This window comes from Asparagus officinalis, chromosome 7 (genome assembly GCF_001876935.1).
Source record: "Asparagus officinalis chromosome 7, Aspof.V1, whole genome shotgun sequence".
NCBI lineage: Eukaryota > Viridiplantae > Streptophyta > Magnoliopsida > Asparagales > Asparagaceae > Asparagus > Asparagus officinalis.
Genome location: NC_033800.1, coordinates 72399583 through 72419211, shown reverse-complemented (window position 1 = coordinate 72419211; position 19629 = coordinate 72399583). Strand labels below are relative to the sequence as shown.

The window sequence follows — 19629 nt, the reverse complement described above, 5'->3', positions numbered from 1 at the left end:
CGGGTCTGAACAAGATCGATCTGACTTTCTGTGAGGACTGCATCCTAGGCAAACAAAAGAAGGTGAGCTTCAACAAGACCGGACCGGCTCCAAAACTGCAGAAATTGGAGTTGGTGCACACCGACGTGTGGGGACCTGCGCAAGTCCCATCTGTTGGTAACTCTCTTTACTTTGTCACTTTTATTGATGATGCTACGAGAAAATTGTGGGTGTTCTTCTTGAAGCACAAGTCAGATGTATTCATCATCTTCAAGAAGTGGCTTGCCTGTGTGGAGAACGAAACAGGCAATAAGCTGAAGTGCCTAAAGTCTGATAATGGAGGCGAGTATTGCAGCCAGGAGTTCGAGAACTTCTGCTCGTCCCGTGGGATTCGGAGACTGAAGACCGTCCCAGGCACACCTCAGCACAACGGAGTGGCGGAGCGCATGAATCGTACTATCTTGGAGCGCGCCAGAAGCATGAGGATCCATTCCGGATTGCCCAAGAGCTTTTGGGCTGAAGCTGTCAATACTGCTGCATACTTGATCAACCGCGGGCCATCCGCGGCTCTCAGTTATGGGATATCTGAAGAGGCTTGGACCGAAAAGAAGCTGAAACTAGAGCATTTACGAGTATTTGGTTGTGACGCCTATGTCATGACCAATCCTGCAGACCGATCAAAGCTTGATCTAAAGTCAAAGAAGCTCTCTTTCATCGGCTATGGAGGAGATGAGTATGGGTACCGTTTCTGGGATCACGATGCGCGCAAGGTGGTGCGCAGTCGTGACGTCGTATTCCATGAGAATGCGGTGTACAAGACCAAAGAGGTGAGTGGGAGTCAGCTATCTCCCCCTCTTTTCCCAGATATTGCTGACACTGAGGACGGCGGTGAGATACCAATCAGCATAGAAGATGGAGACCAAGAGAACGTGCGGGATGCACAGCAGCAGGATCCAGCAGAGTTGCCGATCGCAATTCGCAAAGCTCCAAGAAATCCAAGGGTGCCAGAGAGGTACCTTTCCACCATGAATTACCTTCTCCTGACTGACAATGGTGAGTCAGAGAGCTATGAGGAGGTACAGCAGACTGGCAAAGCTCGGGGCGAGTGGGAGTCTGCTATGGAGGAAGAAATGAAGTCCTTGATGAAGAATGGGACTTGGGAGCTCGTAAAGCTTCCACGAGGGCGAAAGGCTCTTCACAATCGGTGGATTTATCGGGTCAAGGATGAAGCCGATGGACGGAGACGCTACAAGGCGAGACTTGTAGTATTCCTTCATGGAGATTTGGAGGAGGAAATCTATATGCATCAACCAGTGGGCTTCGAGGAACGAGGCAGGGAGGGCCTCGTGTGTCGCCTGCGCAAGAGTTTGTATGGCCTGAAGCAAGCTCCGCGACAGTGGTACATGAAGTTCGAGAACTTTATGGAGGAGAACGCTTCATGGAGATTTGGAGGAGGAGATCTATATGCATCAACCAGTGGGCTTCGAGGAGCGAGGCAAGGAGGGCCTCGTGTGTCGCCTGCGCAAGAGTTTGTATGGCCTGAAGCAAGCTCCGCGACAGTGGTACATGAAGTTCGAGAACTTTATGGAGGAGAACGGTTTTCTCAAATGCGACACAGACCACTGCTGCTTTATCAAGAGATATAACGAATCCTATGTAATACTCTTCTTTATGGAGGAGAACGGTTTTCTCAAATGTGACACAGACCACTGCTGCTTCATCAAGAGATATGACGAATCCTATGTAATACTCTTGATTTATGTTGATGACATGTTGATTGCAGGGCCCGACTTGGCCCGCATTGAGGAACTCAAGGGGCGTCTCTCCGAGTGCTTCGAGATGAAGGATCTGGGTCCAGCAAACCAGATTCTGGGGATGAGGATCATCAGAGACAGATCAGCACGGAGGCTGAGGTTGTCTCAGAAGGCCTACATTGAGAAGATTCTTGAAAAGTTTGGCATGGAGAAAGCTAAACCGGTGGGCTCGCCGTTTGCAAGTCATTTCAAGCTATCGAAGACCCAAGCACCAGAGACTGCTGAAGAGCACGAGTTCATGGCAAACATACCATATGCATCTGTCGTCGGGAGTTTGATGTATGCGATGGTGTGCACGAGGCCAGATATTGCACAAGGAGTGGGAGTTGTGAGCCGCTTTATGAGCAATCCAGGGAAACAACACTGGGGTGCGGTCAAGTGGCTTCTACGCTACTTGAGAAGCTCGTCCGACTGTTGTCTTGAGTATGGCGGGGCAGATTTGCAGCTAGAGGGCTTTTGTGATGCAGACTATGCCGGGGATATAGACTCGAGAAGGAGTACGAGCGGCTACATCTTCATCTTGGGTGGTGGAGCGATAAGTTGGAGATCCAAGTTACAAGATACTGTGGCTTTGTTGACAACCGAAGCCGAGTACGTGTCTGCAACAGAGGCAGCAAAGGAGTTGCTATGGTTGAAGGCTTTTCTTCTCGAGCTTGGAGTAAGCTTTGAGAAATACTTCATCCACTGCGACAGTCAGAGTGCCATTCACTTGTCAGAGAACGACGCATTCCATGCTCGGACCAAGCATGTTGACGTGAAGCACCATGCCATACGGAGATGGCAAAGCAGGAACGAGTTCAAGCTTGTGAAGATTGATACGAGGTATAATCCAGCTGATATGCTGACCAAGGAGGTACAATCCAGCCGACATGCTGACCAAGCCAGTTCCGCTCGAGAAGGTGAGGCTGTGTGCAGCCTCATATGGCCTCCGTTGAGAATGTTGAGGGCCGTGCAAGACGCCAAAGATACATGACATCCGGATGATGCAACCAAGAGTGGTGTGAAGATATGATCGACATTCAATCAAATCTTCAAGTGGGAGATTGTCAGGCGCCCAACCTTTTTGACCCAGCCAACAAGAAAATTGGAAAAGTATGCGGGCCCCACAAGAAGAAAAATCAAATTCGGTGGCAGCCATTGTTGAGAATTTATAAAGAATGTGGGTCCCACAAATATTTTATTATTAGTGGCGGGTCCCACAGATAATATTATATTTGTGCATAGTGTTTTCTCAAACACTATAAATAGGGCGCTAAACTCTTAAGGAAATCTCATCCCAGAAACAACTCCTCTTATAGAAGAGTAAGAGAAAACAAAGAGAGAGTTTGTGAGAGTTCTTAGAGTGTATCTGATCAAGAGAGTGTTCTCTTTGATCAATTCTTTTGGGATATAAAAGAATTTGGCGTCGTCGTTGCACCGTGGAGTAGCTCCGAAGGAGTGAACCACGTATATCTGTGAGTACTCTGTGTTGAATTTTGTGCCTTTATTTTGTGATTAAGTCTCCGTTCGAGGCTTTATTATTGGGTTGAATCCTAACACCAAGGAACAGAGAGGAAACAAAATATTTACACAATGGTGTATCAGTCAATGATACTTGCAAAAGTACTTACATCTTTGTCGGTGCATTAACCCTAGTTTGTTTTGACAAAAAGTGGGCATAATGATATTACCAATTAAGTTGTAAGAAATTCATGTGCGAGTCATCATAAAGATTTAGAAAGAGTATTGAGTTCAAATAGAAGTTTGTTCCTCACCTAAAAAGTTAAACTTTAGGGTTAATTTTGTTGTCGACCTATGTTTAAAGGCTTATTCATGCTGTACAGTTGGTAATATCTGTAGTAAGTTTTAACTTCATTTACGAGTTTCCAAATGTTCGTGGTCCTGAAGTATTTCAGTAGTCAAGTCATTTGAATGGAATCTTTTTGCATAGGGTTAATTATGGATACCCCGCTATACTATGGCTCAATTGCGGCTAGACCCCTGTAGTCTATTATTGCAGATAGACCCGTTAGTGAATTTTTTTATTACTTTTTTACCATCAGGTCTCTTTGTTAAGAGACTCGCTCTGTGGGTAAAAGAGTCAAAAGAAAATCACTAGGGGTCTGTTTGTAGCAATAGAACTATGGCGGGCCTATCTGCAGTTAACCCTTTTGCATATACCAAGACTTTTAGCTTACTAGTCCTTGAGCACATGCAGTGCACGTGGTTTTATTTTTAATTTTTATGTTCTTATTATAAAATATAAGCCAGATTCATTTTGAGTTAAAATCTATAAACATGGATTATTATATTTACCATAAATTTTATTTAAATATTTTTTAAAAATTTATGAAATAGATGATTAATTTTAAAAATCTCTTAGGTGCAGGAATAAACAACTAACAAGTTTGTAGTGGAAGATAGGAGAACGTAGTACATTCTTAAGAATTATTAATCTTTACTTAGTTTGTTTATAAAAATAGGATCTCATTATTAGCTAATTACAATGCGTAATATATTTTTTTGTTGGACGTTCAAGGCAGGTAGAGGACTCATGTGAGTCCTCATCGCAATGAATGTTATACAATTTAAGTACAAAAAAAAAGGATTGATCAATGGTGTAGTTGGTGAGGGAAAACTCCAGCAGCTTAATTTGGTATGTGGATATATAATAGATGGAGATGGAGAATGATAGTTTTGAAAATAGTGGGTCTGTGGGTGCGTGTGAGTAATTAATATGATTTTTGTTTGTGTGGTTTTCTTCGTTCATTTTCAAGATATCTGTGATCCTGTGGATATATATAGTTATATTATTGTTGTTCTGTTTTGGTTTTGTGAAAGAGTTTGGGTGTTAAAAAATTAAATTATCTAATCCGGTTAAAGTAGGATTATATAAGTTAAGCCCATACATGAAATTTATTTTAACTAACACCCATGTGAAAATATTACAATTGTCATTGAGATCTAAGATATGTGTGAGATTCTCTTTGATTTTTATACAAACAGTATCTATTTAAATAATAATAGTATAATTAAACTTTGTAATCTGAAATAAAGATCAAACATACAATATAAGTAATTGTTTTAAAATAATTTAATCTAATCTAATAAGAAGAAAATAGATGAAAGTTCAGTAAAAAATTTTATATGAAAAAAATCAAATATACAATATAATTAATTGCTTTAAAATAATCTAATCTAATCTAATAAGAAGAAAATAACAAAGGCATATACATGTAGAATGAGATAAAAGTGCTACGGAATTTGTTGTAGTTTCTTGGCTTATAAACATTGGTATGTGATGTTGCATGTGAGAGGATAACAATTGTAAATAGAGTTCTATTTAAATAATAAAAGTATAATTAAACTTTGAAACTAATTATGCAGTACTGTGAATTACTTGAATTTTAGTTGGCGAGAGATTGCCACGTTGTGTCCTCATATCGCAGCTGTTTGTTTTAATTTTTATTTTTTATAATTTTCAAAATGATTTTGTTTCTTTAATTTGTTTGGTGGATTTTGCAAATACCCGGTCCACATTATGTACATTTGTAGGTCTGTGTTGTTTTGGTGTTCGATCTCTGGGGCGAACATTATTTGTCTTACTAATTTGTTTGGTTTTTTGCATATACACCATTCATCTTGTATACATTTGTAAATTTGGCATTTAATAATTTCATTCAGATTTACATTTCAATTTAAACTATATCCTTATCTTCATATTATGTGTATCCAATAAGAATTTATCAATTTATCAACTTACTCTTACTTAATAGATTAATATTTAAAATTTAAGGGTGTTTTTGTCTAACAAAAGATTTTCCCGAACTCGTACTTTTAAAGGGAGTATGATTTACATCTACCATGGAAAACCGCAGATGGGATCAAACTACAAAGCTGCACTTATCCCACATAGGATCAGAGAAACAATGCATGGATGGGGCAAAGCAGCAAGAAGAAGAAGAAAACACCGCCGTTCAGTTGACGATTCAACGACAATACGTACAGAAACAAGCACGGTTTGCTCTCTAGAAGAAGGCGATCAAGAATTATTCGATAATCCTAATGAAAATCCTTACGTACTCATTGAGTTACAGACTACAGCTAACACTACTGCAACTACTACTGCTGCTACGACCCCGTTAATTAGTGAGCACACTGCAGCCAGCGTGCGCATACCTCTTCTTCAATCATCGGTTTCTGTTCCCTCGTCTCCGTCTCTTTCAGCTCGAGGAAATGGGATTTCGAGATCATATTCAATGCCTGCTTGGGGAGGTTGAAATTTTTTCTGCATTGGTTGGATCTAACCAATTGGTTGAATACACAGTTTTTTTTTTCTTTTTTTGTGTATATGAAGGCATATGCTACTAAAATGGGAGCAAAATTGTTAATATTTGTGCTATTGTGTGTGAACAATGAACATACTCTTGAGGATTAAATAAAATGATTGACAGGCTATAGTCTCTGGTTATCATATTCAGAATACCAATCTCTAATGCCTAAAAATGCAAGTACGAGGTTAAAAGCCTGTAAATGCTTTTATATAATATCTGGGTTACCTTGATATTAGTCCCTCGTATCGACAATAATTCCATGTTAATCCCTCAAATCTGTGATATTGCCAAGGAGTCCCTCAAATCCCAAGGGTGTTAAGGGGGGAAAAGTAAAGAAAAGAAACCTGAGTACTTTGGTCATTGGGGTACCAATTTTCTAGACACCTTAGGATATGAGGGATATGTAAGCAATTTCAATAAAATGAGGGACTAATATGGAATTATGAATGGTTTTCAAACAGCAGTATGCAATAACTGAAATTTGTGCAAAATGCATATAGGTACTTGTTTCCTGCCTATATTTTCCTTGTTTAGAAATGCTTCAATTTTATACAATCCATTTATGGTTTCTGAGCTTATTAAGGAACATCATTGATGTAAATAGCCTGTGATGAATGAAGAAGAGGCACATCAAGCTTGTATATATTCTCTTAGCTATTGCACTATGTGGATGTGAGGAGGAGAAAAAACCAACAAGAAGACGAAGCTTGACCTTCCTTTCTCCTGTTCTTCGTTCGCAAGCTCTTCACCATGACCAAGAGCTTTGAGGATTTGATGAAGGAGCGAGCGAGAAAGCAGGCAAGGAAGGAGATGAAGATGAAGTTGAAGGAGAATGCGAAGGATTTGGGCAGTCTTCTGATGAAAGGGATGAAGAAGGGTGCAAAGGTTTTGACGAAGCAATGCAAGAAAGGATGGAAGAAGGCTAAGAAGCTTCGTATAGTTTCGAAGGAATAAGTTTCGATTGCATGTGTTCGTTTAAGCATTCTGTGCAACCTCAAGGTCTTCCTTTTCTTCATGTCTCTGAGAGAACTACTAAGTGGATCATGTTTACTGTAAGACTGCGTCTAGGGGACAAAAGCTCTTGGATCGGTATATTCATTTGAAAACTCAGATCACCAATTATCGAATAAATATGCATCTTTGCGTAGTTCCTTCTTCCTCTCTCTGACTTGTATTAATGTGATAGTTTGTCTGTTTTAATTGATATGCATTGGAAACAGATTGGAAATGTGAATAAATTATAATAGTGGAAATTATAATTTGTACTTCCTTACAGCTGTTTCTATAGCTTTTATGGTAATAGGAGTACCATTTTCATTGCCTGGTGCTTGTAATCAAGGCTTGAACACAGTTTTGTTACTAGTTGGTGCTATATCTGGGATGCTGAAACTCTCATTTGTCGACAAACTTGGGTATAGACTTGTATTGTCTAATAATATCGAGAAGTTTTTTTTGATGATAATCGCAAGTACGCTCCTCGAATCCTTACTTTTGTGTGAATCAGGAGACCAAATGACATAGAAACGCTTCAGCAAAACTAAATTGAGAGAGCCATAACCATGGCTCAAAAGTTTAGTACTAGCTTAATAACCAAAGAATCTTCATTTATGAGTAACATCTTCAAAGATTAATAGAAGTCCAAAGGTACTATGCACACATTTTCGGATTTTCCTTGATACATAGAACTTGACCAATACAAGGGGGATTAGAAAAGCTCGAAATGTTTGATGTGAAGAAATTTCTCTGGTTAAGGCAAAAGTCCGAACGCAAGAAATGAGCATGGAATCCTTAAACAGCAAAGATCCTCGATTGCAGCTCTGAATCCTTTTAAGGCAAGGATTCAGCTGCCGACCCAGTTTGGCTTTCTCCAAAAGAACCGCAACAGCTGAAACTTGAAATGCACAAACCTAATACATTCATCAGCAACCTAAGCTAGCATTCAATGAAACGACATAAAAACGGCAGGAAAACCCTCATCATCTTTGATTGCTCCCATTGTGCCAGTTTGAAGCATCATCAACAGCTAATATGCATTTCATACAACAAAAAGATGGAGAACTTTCAATCCATTTGTGTTCAGCTACACAAACAACAGAAATGAATTACCCCTGACCTAACCCTCCCAAAATCACGAGTAATCATACAACGATATGCTCTTATCGTCCGACACACTCGCCAGTCTCCCGGCCCGAATTCCGGTCCCACCAGGCGGCCGGAAAGCCACCCCCCAAACCTGATCAGTATGATTCGTCATCGTCTGCATTGAAGCTCTCATGCCAACATCCCACAGCCTCACTGTCCGATCACTGGACCCAGTCGCCACTGCAGCACCATCAGGGCTCGCGTCGATGCTCAGCACCCAGCTCACGTGCCCAGACATTGCGCCCACCAAGCTCTTCCCTTCGGCATCGTACAAGTGTACATGCGTGTCATCGCAAGCTGTGAAGAGGATGCGTGGGTCCACTGGGGAATAGACCATGGATCGGACTGGCATGTAGTGGCCTTCAAGGTGGTGGAGGAACTTGGAGCGGGGGACGTCAAAGACTGCGATTGTGCCGTCCATTGAGCCGCAGGCGAGGCGTTTGCCATCAGGGCTCCAGGCAACGGAGAGGACAAACTTGCCACTGGCGGAGCGGTCAGAGGGTTTGGTTGGTTCAGGGCGAGGGACAGCGAGGGTGGAGACTAGTTGCCATGATGAGGTGTCCCAGAGTTTGACTGAGGCGCTGCCGCCACCAGCTACAGCTAAAAGGGTGCCCTGAAGAAAAAGAATGAATTTGTGTACTTGGGTTGGTACTAGTAAAGAGCTTACTCTGCATAAAAATGATAATATAGATATTTTGCAGGCAAAAGCTTATCTGCTAACGGTAATTAGCAACAAAGCACAAAATATGACATGCTTAAACCAAAGATGGTAAATAGGAATCAATAAGTTTAATAATGAAAACTAATTAGAGCAAAAGCTGATAGAAAATTTAGAGGAGAAAAGTCAAGGGTCTGGGTTAGTGAAGACAACCCTTCTAATGGATATTTAAATGTGAAATACATTACTTAAGAGAGAGAAGATAAAATAAAGCAACTATTTTGTGTTTTCCTTTTAAATCAGTGTACTTGCAACCTGTCTTTATGCCAGGAAAACTAGTGAATGTTACATAATTTTTGAGCTGGAGAATATAACATGAGAACATAGTGATATGTGCACAGAAAACTCGTCATGATGGATATTAGACTAGGACTAATGTCTCTGAGGCTCCTTGCAAGAATAAACAAAGTTAAAACTTGAATTATCTACAATAGGATCAGTTGCAGAAGTCAAAAACAACAAGTTCATCTGATTTCTTAAATTTTAGAGATGCCAAATTCTCTATGTCAGAATGCAAGAGATACACGCGCAGTTGCCCTAAGCAAAGTTTCCTTTTATCTCTACCTGAATAGCTCTAAAGGAAAGGAGATCTTACATGCCAACAGTGGTTGCCAAAATCTGAAGGGGGAAAGAAATTGGCGAAGCTAGCATTCATCTTGTGCCTAGGGAACAGCTAGTTGCAATTTCTTGCCTTGCAGGGAAACTGATAGCATTGGGTGCTTATTTAAAGAGCTACATTATCTTGATTATCACTTGACAATTCTGTCGTCTTTATCCTTTGCGGTGTTGTGGTGGTGGTGGTGGGGTGGGGTTGTGGGGTATTAAAAAGCCATCTTGCAATTGGATAGCCTTCTAGTGAGTAAACTATGATTACACATACAAAATGATGAACCCTTTCCACTCTAAACCATGCAGAGCTGAACAACTAAATCTCCAAAATTGAATAGAAGTTGCAGTGCTATCAATAAGAAGTGGACATCTTAGGACTGAATAAAATTAAAGTAAGGAATTACTTCTAAACGGGCTTCAGGTGCCTTGCATATGGGTTCATGTTTGTAAATACATACAAGTATCATGAGTCTCACTTTTCATCTTAGGGTGTATTTGGAAAACACCCAAAAACTGGGCCAGAGTGATCTTGGCCCAGTTTAAACTAAACTGGTTTTATTTTGGTCCAGGGGAGGTGGACCAAAACAAAATTATTTAAGGGCTAATTTCTGCCTTAGAAAATTTGAGCCAGCAATGGTCCAGTTTTATCCAAACACAATATTTCTCAAAATGGGACCAGGACCAACTTGACCCCATTTTAAGAAGTTGCCAAGTATGTAGTATTCGACTTTTCATCAAATTTCATTAAGACCATGATGGAAATGCTTCTGAGTACATGGGTTATCTGGTGCATGCAACCTTTGTGAGAAAAGCACCCTGCTTTCTGAAAATGGCACAGCTTGGAGGAGTTCTAACATCACCTCGAAATCTGACTTAAAACTTCTATTTCCATGGGCTTCATGTTTAAAAACATTGATGAGACAGTCTTTGAAAATGCTCCCCCCTCACAAGTTTACTGTGCTAACAACAAACAAGCTCACAATCACAATGCTTATAAGCTTATATCCATTAAACCCTTCTTATGATCATTTTACATCATACTAGACTAATAAAATTATTATGTGATACACATCAAGGCCCACTCTTCAAGTTCCACATTGATATGATGCTATTTTGGGCATAATTTCCTATTGTGCCAGATAGGGAAAAATTGCAAGCAAGACACTTAGTAACTTGGGCTGCTCGGAAGCCCAAATATATTCGAGCCGCCGATCACTCAGCTCAATCCGGTTCTGGAATCTCTGGTTGACGGGTATTTAAAGGGGAGGAAAAAAAACCTAAGTTTTCTCTCTGATGGAAAATCTGCGCCGATCTTTTCTCTCCATTTCATTTATTCCATAGTTCATACTCCTTTCGGTAGGGTTTCCTTCAATTGGCAGGTTTTGGTACTCCTTCGTTTTTCTTCAGTTCTGATCTATTCCCGATAAAGGTAAGATCCATGGATGATAGTGTCCCTTCATGACTACATTCTTAGAATTTCTTGTCTAGCTACTCATAGATCTACATAATCTTTGTACAATGTAATTGATGGATGCATGGGATCTATGGACCTATGCTTGTATTAAACAGGTGAAATGGATCTAAGTTCTTGATGGAGTTCACACTATCTACTTCCATTTTCTCAGTCACGTCCGATTATGTAAAGAAAATTCGTAATCTTTGTAACTGAAGCTTGAGCCCGGTAATCTTTTACTTTATTTTTTTATCTTTTACTTTTGGTTGTAAAGACGAGGGGAAAACATTTCCCTTGGTCTTCTGTACCCGTGTCCATTGTTTTAAATATCCCCGACATGGCCCGATATATCATCTGATATATCCTTTTACAAGGTTTGCCGCAACCGATATGATCTCTAAATATCCTTCACCGCTCTTTGGCTATTTTGGGCGATATACCCCCGATATGGCCAATATATTGGCCGATATGTGGACCGATATATCTTTTTATATGGTTTGTCACAAAACAACATACCGTGATTAGCAATTTTTGGGCGAGATATTATGATTTTTTCCTATTATATCAAATGACATTTATCCCTAATAAACCAGATTAAATGTTGCACCATTGACTTGTACTTTTGTTTGTTTTACAAGGTTGAATAGTGATCCTAAACATATTATTTACATTTGATATGCTTAGATTTCATTAAGTATGTTCAAATTACATTTTAGTGCATTATACTATATACGCAAATATCCGTTATGGCATTCCGATATTAACCACATATCCCCGATATTTCTCCGATATCTGCAATCCGATATAAATTTTGGTCATCTGATATTTTCCCGATATCCAATATTTAAAACCTTGCCCGTGTCTGATATCAGTGAGCATCACTATGAGTAAAAGGTTTCACCCTCTTAATACATAGTAATCTTAGAAGATCTTCATATTCCCTTATGAGACCTAACTTTCTCTCATTAACTGGTTCAACAAAAGCAGTTCTCACAAATGTTTCATGAATAACAAAGAACCAATAGCTTCAATAATTCGATATTCCTATTTGAGGCAGAATCTTTTTTGAATATTATGCCCTTCAGCCAATAATCTTCACTCCTCAATCAATCTCTCCATTTTCTACGTAGCAAAGTTCCCGCCTTTTTCTACTTTTCCAATTTAGGAGATAAAACTTAAACATCATTCCTCGTCTCTTGAAAGTTTATAATGCTTAACTCAAAATTGCCACTTCTAAACTATCAGAAAACCCTAGAAAAATCAAAATAAACCAAAGAATCCAAGAACCCTCACCTTGGGATCAAACTGCATGTTCCAAACCTCCGACGGCGGCGCCTCGAGCGTCGCAATCGTAGAATTGGACTCCACATCGAAAACCCTAATGAAACTATCAAGCGACGCCGAGGCGGCCAAGGCTCCGGCGGGATGAGCGGCGACGCAATCGTACGGTCTCGTCGAGAGATCCTGTCAAGAGAAGAGAAGGGCGATCGTTGGTGGCGGGAATCCATGACACTGCCCATATCGATTCGTCGTGGGCGTTCTCGATCGATTTCAGGCCTGCGAGCTTCATTGATTTTTAGAATAGGGTTTGGATTTTGGAGAAGGAGAAAGAGAGCAGAGGTGTAGAAAGCTAGGGTTTTTACTTTAAAAATTGCTGTTTTGTATATAAGCCCCTTCATGCATTTAAATTTACACGGATCATTTTCACTTTAATAAATAATAAAGGGTTATTTAGATATTTGTCTCTCAAATGAATCTTCCACAATTACATATTAGTCCCTCATATCTTACTACTCATTAGTTCCTAAAATCTACAGGACTATTGCAATAGTGTAGTTTGGCAATTATAATAATATAGGTAGATATAGTATTATAATTTCATGATTATGTAAACAAAATGAGCAGGTATCAATATTTTCCTCATCGGAATTCGAAAAATCATATGAACAAATAAGATATGAACTAAAAAGGTTGGATTGAGAGGAAAAGAGAAAAGATTAATGTATAATAAAAAATTAGCTACCAATCACTGATTATATCAAGATATATATAGCCAAAAACTCTAATAAGATATTGAGTGCCCAATTTGATATGATATTGTTTGATGGTACTAAGAAAAAGAAGAGAAAGTAATTCATAAAACTATTGTGATAGAATACTCACATTTATAAGCTCAATTAAGTCGCACTATTCAAATGAGATTTTCATGTGAAGCTAACAATATTAGTACTCCCATTTGAGCATAAAAGGACGCATAAACAAGGATAAGCGAGGACAAAAAATTCTAAGCAGCGATGAGATAAAAGTATACGTATCACTGAGTTTATGCAATATATATTTTACATTTTGTTCTCTTCATCAAAGTTGAACAATAAAAATTTTGTTTCTAGCATTATTTTAGTAAATTTTCACATGCTTAATTACTAAATATAGTAAGATATTGGAGATAACCAACATTAATCATATAATAAGTATATCTATTGGGCTACGCTAAGATGAAGTACCAGATCGTTACCAATGGTTCGAGCGCACAGACCGTACTGACGAACACATCGCTGGTGAACATACTTCGCTTGGGTTCAAGGAGTCGTGTAATGGTCGAAACTATAATATATGGTCGAAATTATATTATATATTATGTGACAAAAACTTCTTCTTCTATTCTATTTATTTCTATATATAAACAAAATTACATGAATACCCATAATATTAACAATGACACTTTAAATGATAAGTATAAATTGGAGGGTATTTTTTGAAGAAAATTTTTAATATCCTTTACACTTTTAGAATAATATGATATGTTGATATGATATGACATTACGTTATATTATATCATATTATTATTATTATTGTTATTATTAACAACATTATTGGTATTTGTGATGATTAAGTGGGAATTGGTAAGTATTATTTACTAGGAAATTAGTGGTGATCGGTGTTTAATGTATGTATGTGTGTTCATGTATGTATGTGAATTATCATGAACATAAACAAAATCATATGAATACCCATATCATAAAAAATAACACTTTAAATTAGAAATATAAATTGGAGGATATTTTTGGAAGAAAAGTTTTAACATCCTTCACACTTTTAGGGGCTGTTTGGTTCACCTATTTTATGAAAAAGTTTTGAGAAAACACCTCACAATGGCGTTATCGTATATAATAGATTTCTGTAGATTTCTATAAACAGTGTTTAGTTCCAAAAAATTATAGAAATATTTTCTATAAAGTAGGGAAAAGTGTCATATTTTATAAAAAAAACAACTTCCTCTCTAAATGGGCGGAAATTGTAAGGAAATCTGATGCATATATTAAAAAATTAATTAAGTACACCAGTACCATTCCCATGTTATTTCCCATGGGCATTGATAGTAAGAAATTTTCTATAAAGTGATATCCAACCAAACAAAAGAAAAAGAAAAAACACATTTTCTATAAAGTTAGGAACTTTTTCATACTTTGAACCAAACAAAGAAATAACAATAAACAAGAAATATGATACTCTTTGAGTTCTATATATTTTTCCTACAAATTTTATAGAAATACAAGGAAATCAAAATTTGAGTAATTTTCTTTTTCCTTTTTTTTTTATAGAAATTGAACCAAATAGCCCCTTGGAATAAACCTAGTATAGCGTAGGTGTGTTGCATGTAGATACACTTGTTGATCTTTTTCTTGGGAATTTTTTGTTGCTCTAGCTTTTAGAGAGAAAAGAAATGATTTTAAATAATTATGAACATATAAGACAAAATTTATTTTATTCTCTGGATTATCAAAAATATAATATATCCAGAATGTTTTTAAAAGGTATTCTGGTTTTGTAAATTTTGTCTTAGCCCAAAGCATTTGAAATATTGAATTTAAGTTAAACATTTGAAGTAAAGAAATGATTGACAAATGGTAATTTTAAGTCTACTTATTTCACTTTAACTGTGTGTGAACACTCGAAACTTAATCTTACTGTAAAAAAAAAAAAATATGAGCATCTTCTTAGTATGACCAAAGCTTGCAAGGAATATTGGCAGCACATATGATACGCTGAGTATTCGTAGATACGTTAGAACAAAGTTTGCTGCAATTTGAAGATCGAAGCTATTAAAAATATATATGGAAAAGAATAAGCAATTGATCTTTTTCTATAGATTCCATAACGAAATTCTGTATTTACAATAAAAAGCATATAAGCTGATGAGTTGTGCAGATTGGTGCGGACGTTGACGAGCATGGAGGAGGCATCGATCTCACACACGGCTTGAAGGACGGTGGCAAGGCATTATAACCTCACATGCGTACCGCTTGAAGGATGGCGGCAATAATGGCTAAACCGGTCATGCCCGATGACACCAACTATATATGAGAGCTTGCATGAAAGAAAGAAAATCAATGAGCAAGTGTTGGATTGAGATTTGAATGTACTAATTACCTATAGGATATTGGCTTGATAGGTGATGTATTGGGGGAATGGATGTTTTAATTTACTAGTATCGTGTACGTGCAACGATGTTTTAATTTACTAGTATCGTGTAAGTGCGTTGCACGTAGGCACACTTGTTGATCAATTTTTGGAATTCTTTTGGTTCTATTAGGTTAGAAAGTGAATAGTTATACGTAGGCACACTTGTTGATCAATTTTTGGAATTCTTTTGGTTCTATTAGGTTAGAAAGTGAATAGTTATTAAGATATTATAGTAATTAATAAAGAATTAATATTTATTCAATGAAATGAGACTTAATGCATAAAGATTAGATGGGTATATTTGTAGGAGGTTATGAATAAGTTATTTTTATCAAAAACAATCACTCTCTGCATAGAAAATTAGCTTACACATGTTTCTACTATAAAGTATAAACAACATGTAAAGTAAGAAGATCAAGTACATTTACATGAGAGAGAGGGATGCCATTTGGAAATTATCTTTCTAGAAATTATTAAACCTCTTCTAGTTTATTATTAGCTCTTAGAGTCCCCCAATTTATATTTGATACTTGCAATTTATATCTCTAAAATTGTATTTCAAGGATACTAAGTGCTAGTATATTGAGGAGGATTTAGTGCAACTCAAGATATAGAATAGGGAAGTATGTATAATTTTCCCTATTTGTTATAATAATGCAATTTGCAGATGATTAATGGAGAAATGGTTAACCCTTCATGAATGAGTTCCTTATTGAAGGGGTGTTAAGAAGACAGTGGAATAATGAAAAGTTAACGACTTTTCATATTACTGTAATGTTATCTTATATATTTATTTATTTGAATTGATAAATAAATAACTTTTTACTCATATTATATTTGATAAGTGCACATATTTAATAATTCATATAAATATTATATATTAATGTGATATCAATATATGTTATAATTATCATACATGAACTATTATACTCAAATAGTAGATTAATGGCAGAAAATTAATAATTAATAGCAGAAAATTCATAATACTCTTAAAATTGTAGTAGTAATCCATTCTATAAGCATCCTCAGGACCAACTAACTATATCATTTTCTAAATTGATCTTCCTACACTTTCTATTTGTCCTTTATAACCCAATAATATTAATGCATTATCTTATTTACCATAGAATGAAAATTAAACCTTTACACATATAGAATAAAAGCAATTACAATTATAATGCATTGTCATGGACAAAGCTTTCTTTATCCCGAGAATAAGCATAATGCATTAAGAGATTCAACCAAACTATACAAACAATTTAGCATATTTACAAACATGCCTAGGAGTTGGAAACCAATTTACATGTAAGGCAAAAACATATATGCATATTTTGATAAAATACAAGACCGCCTTCTTTGTCACCTTCACCGGTTTTTTCTCTACTCTCTAAATTGTTACACTGATGTTTCCATTACTATCTCCTCAATCAATTCGATTTGTACTCCACCAGTGATGTTACCATTGACACACTCACACTTCTTGCAGTTTGTAAGTGTTGTAGTTATGTCTCCTTACTTTTCAATATGAATAAATTTTGATTAAAAGTTAGAATTTTGGTTAGAGAAACTTGATAAGATTCTATAGTGATTTATGAAAGATGAATAGTTGTAACGTTTTTCATTATTAGTGTGTAATGTCAAGACTTAGTGGGGAATGTTATTAGTGGGTGGTTAAATGAAAATTTGATGCTAATAAATAGGGAGGTTATGAAAAATTAAGTATGTATATATCTTAATGTATGCATGTATGGATGTGCTAGAGATATATGCATGTATGTGTTACGGATGGTGTTTTTGGAAGAAATGTTTTAATATGGCAACACACTTTTATAATAGTATTAGATAGATTGTATAGAGACGAAAGGAAGGTTATGTAGAGGAAAAATAAAATTGATTCATTATGATTAATTAGTTTAAATGAAGATAGAGTTTTTACATCAAAACCACATTTACTTTTACCCAATTTAAACTTACAATCTTTAAGGTTTTTTTTATGTAAACCACATTTACTTGCTAACATGTTTGCAAGGTCGCACTTTTTTGTACTGTTCACTGATGAAAAATTAGATATTCTCATTTTACCCACATCTTCTTCATTCTAACCCCTAATCAATAACCCTAGCCTCCTCCATCCTCCTCTTCTACAAACCCTAACCCTAACCGCCTCCGCCAAAACCCTAACTAACCTCATGGCCACCACTCCCCCCAAATCCTAATCCTAATCCTAGTTCCCATTTGAGAAGGACTAGGAGATTGGAAGGTCGGGAAGAAGAGGAGAGGGGAGTTGGGCGAGGAGGGAGAGGGAAGACGGGGAGAAAAGGAGGATGAGGAGGCTAGGGTTAGAGTTAGGGCTGGGTTAGGGTTAGAGTTTTGAGGAAGGAGATGGAAAAAAGAAAACGGTAAGGGTAAAATGGTCATTTCGCATATTTTTGCCTGAAAACTGGATTAAGTATGACATTGCAAATATATTAGCAAGTAAAGGTGATTTACATAAAAAAAAAACTTTAAAGGTGGTGAGTATTAATTTAGATAAAAGTAAAGGTAATTTTATTGTAAAAACCCAAGAAAATTAGCTGAATAGGTATTGGAGATAGTGCGTAATTAAACTATGCTTATCATTTAAATATTTATTAGCGTGAGAAAATAAGTTCATGGAGCCTCTTACAAAATCAATGCTTTAAAGTCTAAATTGTAACAGTAAAGGCGGCTTAAGCTTGAGTAACCAACGGGTGCGCATTAAATATTTTTACCGAAGGATAAATATATTGATTAGTGGACAAATATATGTTAGTGACATTTATAGTCCACTTCTAATTACCATAAACTGCAGACACTGTAGAGATCCTCTTCTAGTATGACCAAAGCTTGCATAGAATATTGGCAGCACGTATGATACGCTGAGTATTCGTGGATATATTAGAACAAAGTTCGCTGCAATTTGAAGATTGAAGCTATTAAAAAATATGGAAAAGAATAAGCAATTGATCTTTTTCTCTAAATTCCATAAGGTTGCGATTGGGTTCGAGGATTTGATTTCAAATTCCAGAATTGAATTCTGAAATTTAAAATCCAGAATTATAAATTTAATTCCTTCGTTTGGGAAACATCCAAATTTGAATTCCAGAATTCAAATTGAAATTCATGTTTGGCAAACTTTAGAATTTCAATTTTAAAATTTTCAATTGAGTTGTTTGTCACTAGTAGAATTCTAATTTCTAAACTAAAATTGTAACTAGAAGATAATTTAAAAATAAGATACTCAAATTACATAAGGTTTGCATCAAAATTGGTGGAAATAAATGCCTTAAATAGTATAGCACATATCCAACCAATAAGACATATAAGATTAAATACTTAAAAATAGGGATGTCCAAAAAACCCGCAGCCCACACCCGGGCTAGATTCGGGCTCGGGCCCTGGTCCGGACCCGCGAAAACACGCCGAATCTGGACCCGGGCCCAGACCCGGCCGCAACGGTCACCAGAGGTGATCGTTGCTGGAAAATGCTGGGCCGGGCCGGTCCGGCCATAACGGCCAAAAATGAGTTTTGACCGTTTTGCCCCTAAAAACGATCAAAAAATAGCTAGAATATGAGGGTTTTTTTGTCATTTGCCTAGGAGGCTGTCTCTATAAATAGAGGGAGGTTTTCATTCCTTCTCCTCACACCAAAACTCATCTACTTCTCTCTAACACTCTCTTATACAAACTTATACTCTCTTAAAATCTCTTATATTTTCTAATACTTCTATCAAATGGCTTCTGGATCTGATTATAAAAAGTAACACCTATCTCCTATCGATTAAGATATGAGTCCTCCTACAACAACTACTCCTCCTACCTGTGTTAATCATGAATCTGGTGGAGACGAATCTGCACCAAGAGCTCCTAAAAAGCCGAGATCCGATGTGTGATTTTTTTTTGAGAAGATAGACGTCACCAAGGATGAACACAGTAGGATCATCACCCAGAAGGCTAAATGTGCTTACAAGATTGGTGGAGGTATGAGAAGAGAACGCAAGGCATTGATCGGATGGCTGGAATTAAAAATAAATTTAAAGAGTTAGGACTAGCAGATAGGTATAAAGATTAGATAATATTCATCAAATTATTATTGGTATCAGAGCTTGGTCTCTATAT

General features: G+C 37.0%; 2 protein-coding genes across 3 annotated transcripts in view; one reads left to right on the top strand and one right to left on the bottom strand.

The window, feature by feature from the left end:
• Window positions 1–6246, top strand: part of LOC109848435 (MLO-like protein 11) — a 14487-nt gene extending 8241 nt beyond the window's left edge. Inside the window, exon 15 of one of the 2 annotated variants that reach the window (XM_020417917.1) lies at window positions 5651–6246. In XM_020417917.1, coding sequence (XP_020273506.1) covers window positions 5651–6052 — 402 coding nt within the window. In that variant the 3' untranslated portion in view covers window positions 6053–6246. Of the gene's footprint in view, window positions 1–5615 lie in introns of both variants that reach the window. The other variant, XM_020417918.1, reaches the window with a different exon arrangement.
• LOC109849454 (WD repeat-containing protein VIP3) lies at window positions 8015–12654 on the bottom strand. The gene is given in 3 exon segments (XM_020419285.1): window positions 8015–8861; window positions 12322–12466; window positions 12468–12654. Coding segments are annotated over 3 exon segments (903 nt in total). The 5' UTR covers window positions 12599–12654; the 3' UTR covers window positions 8015–8234.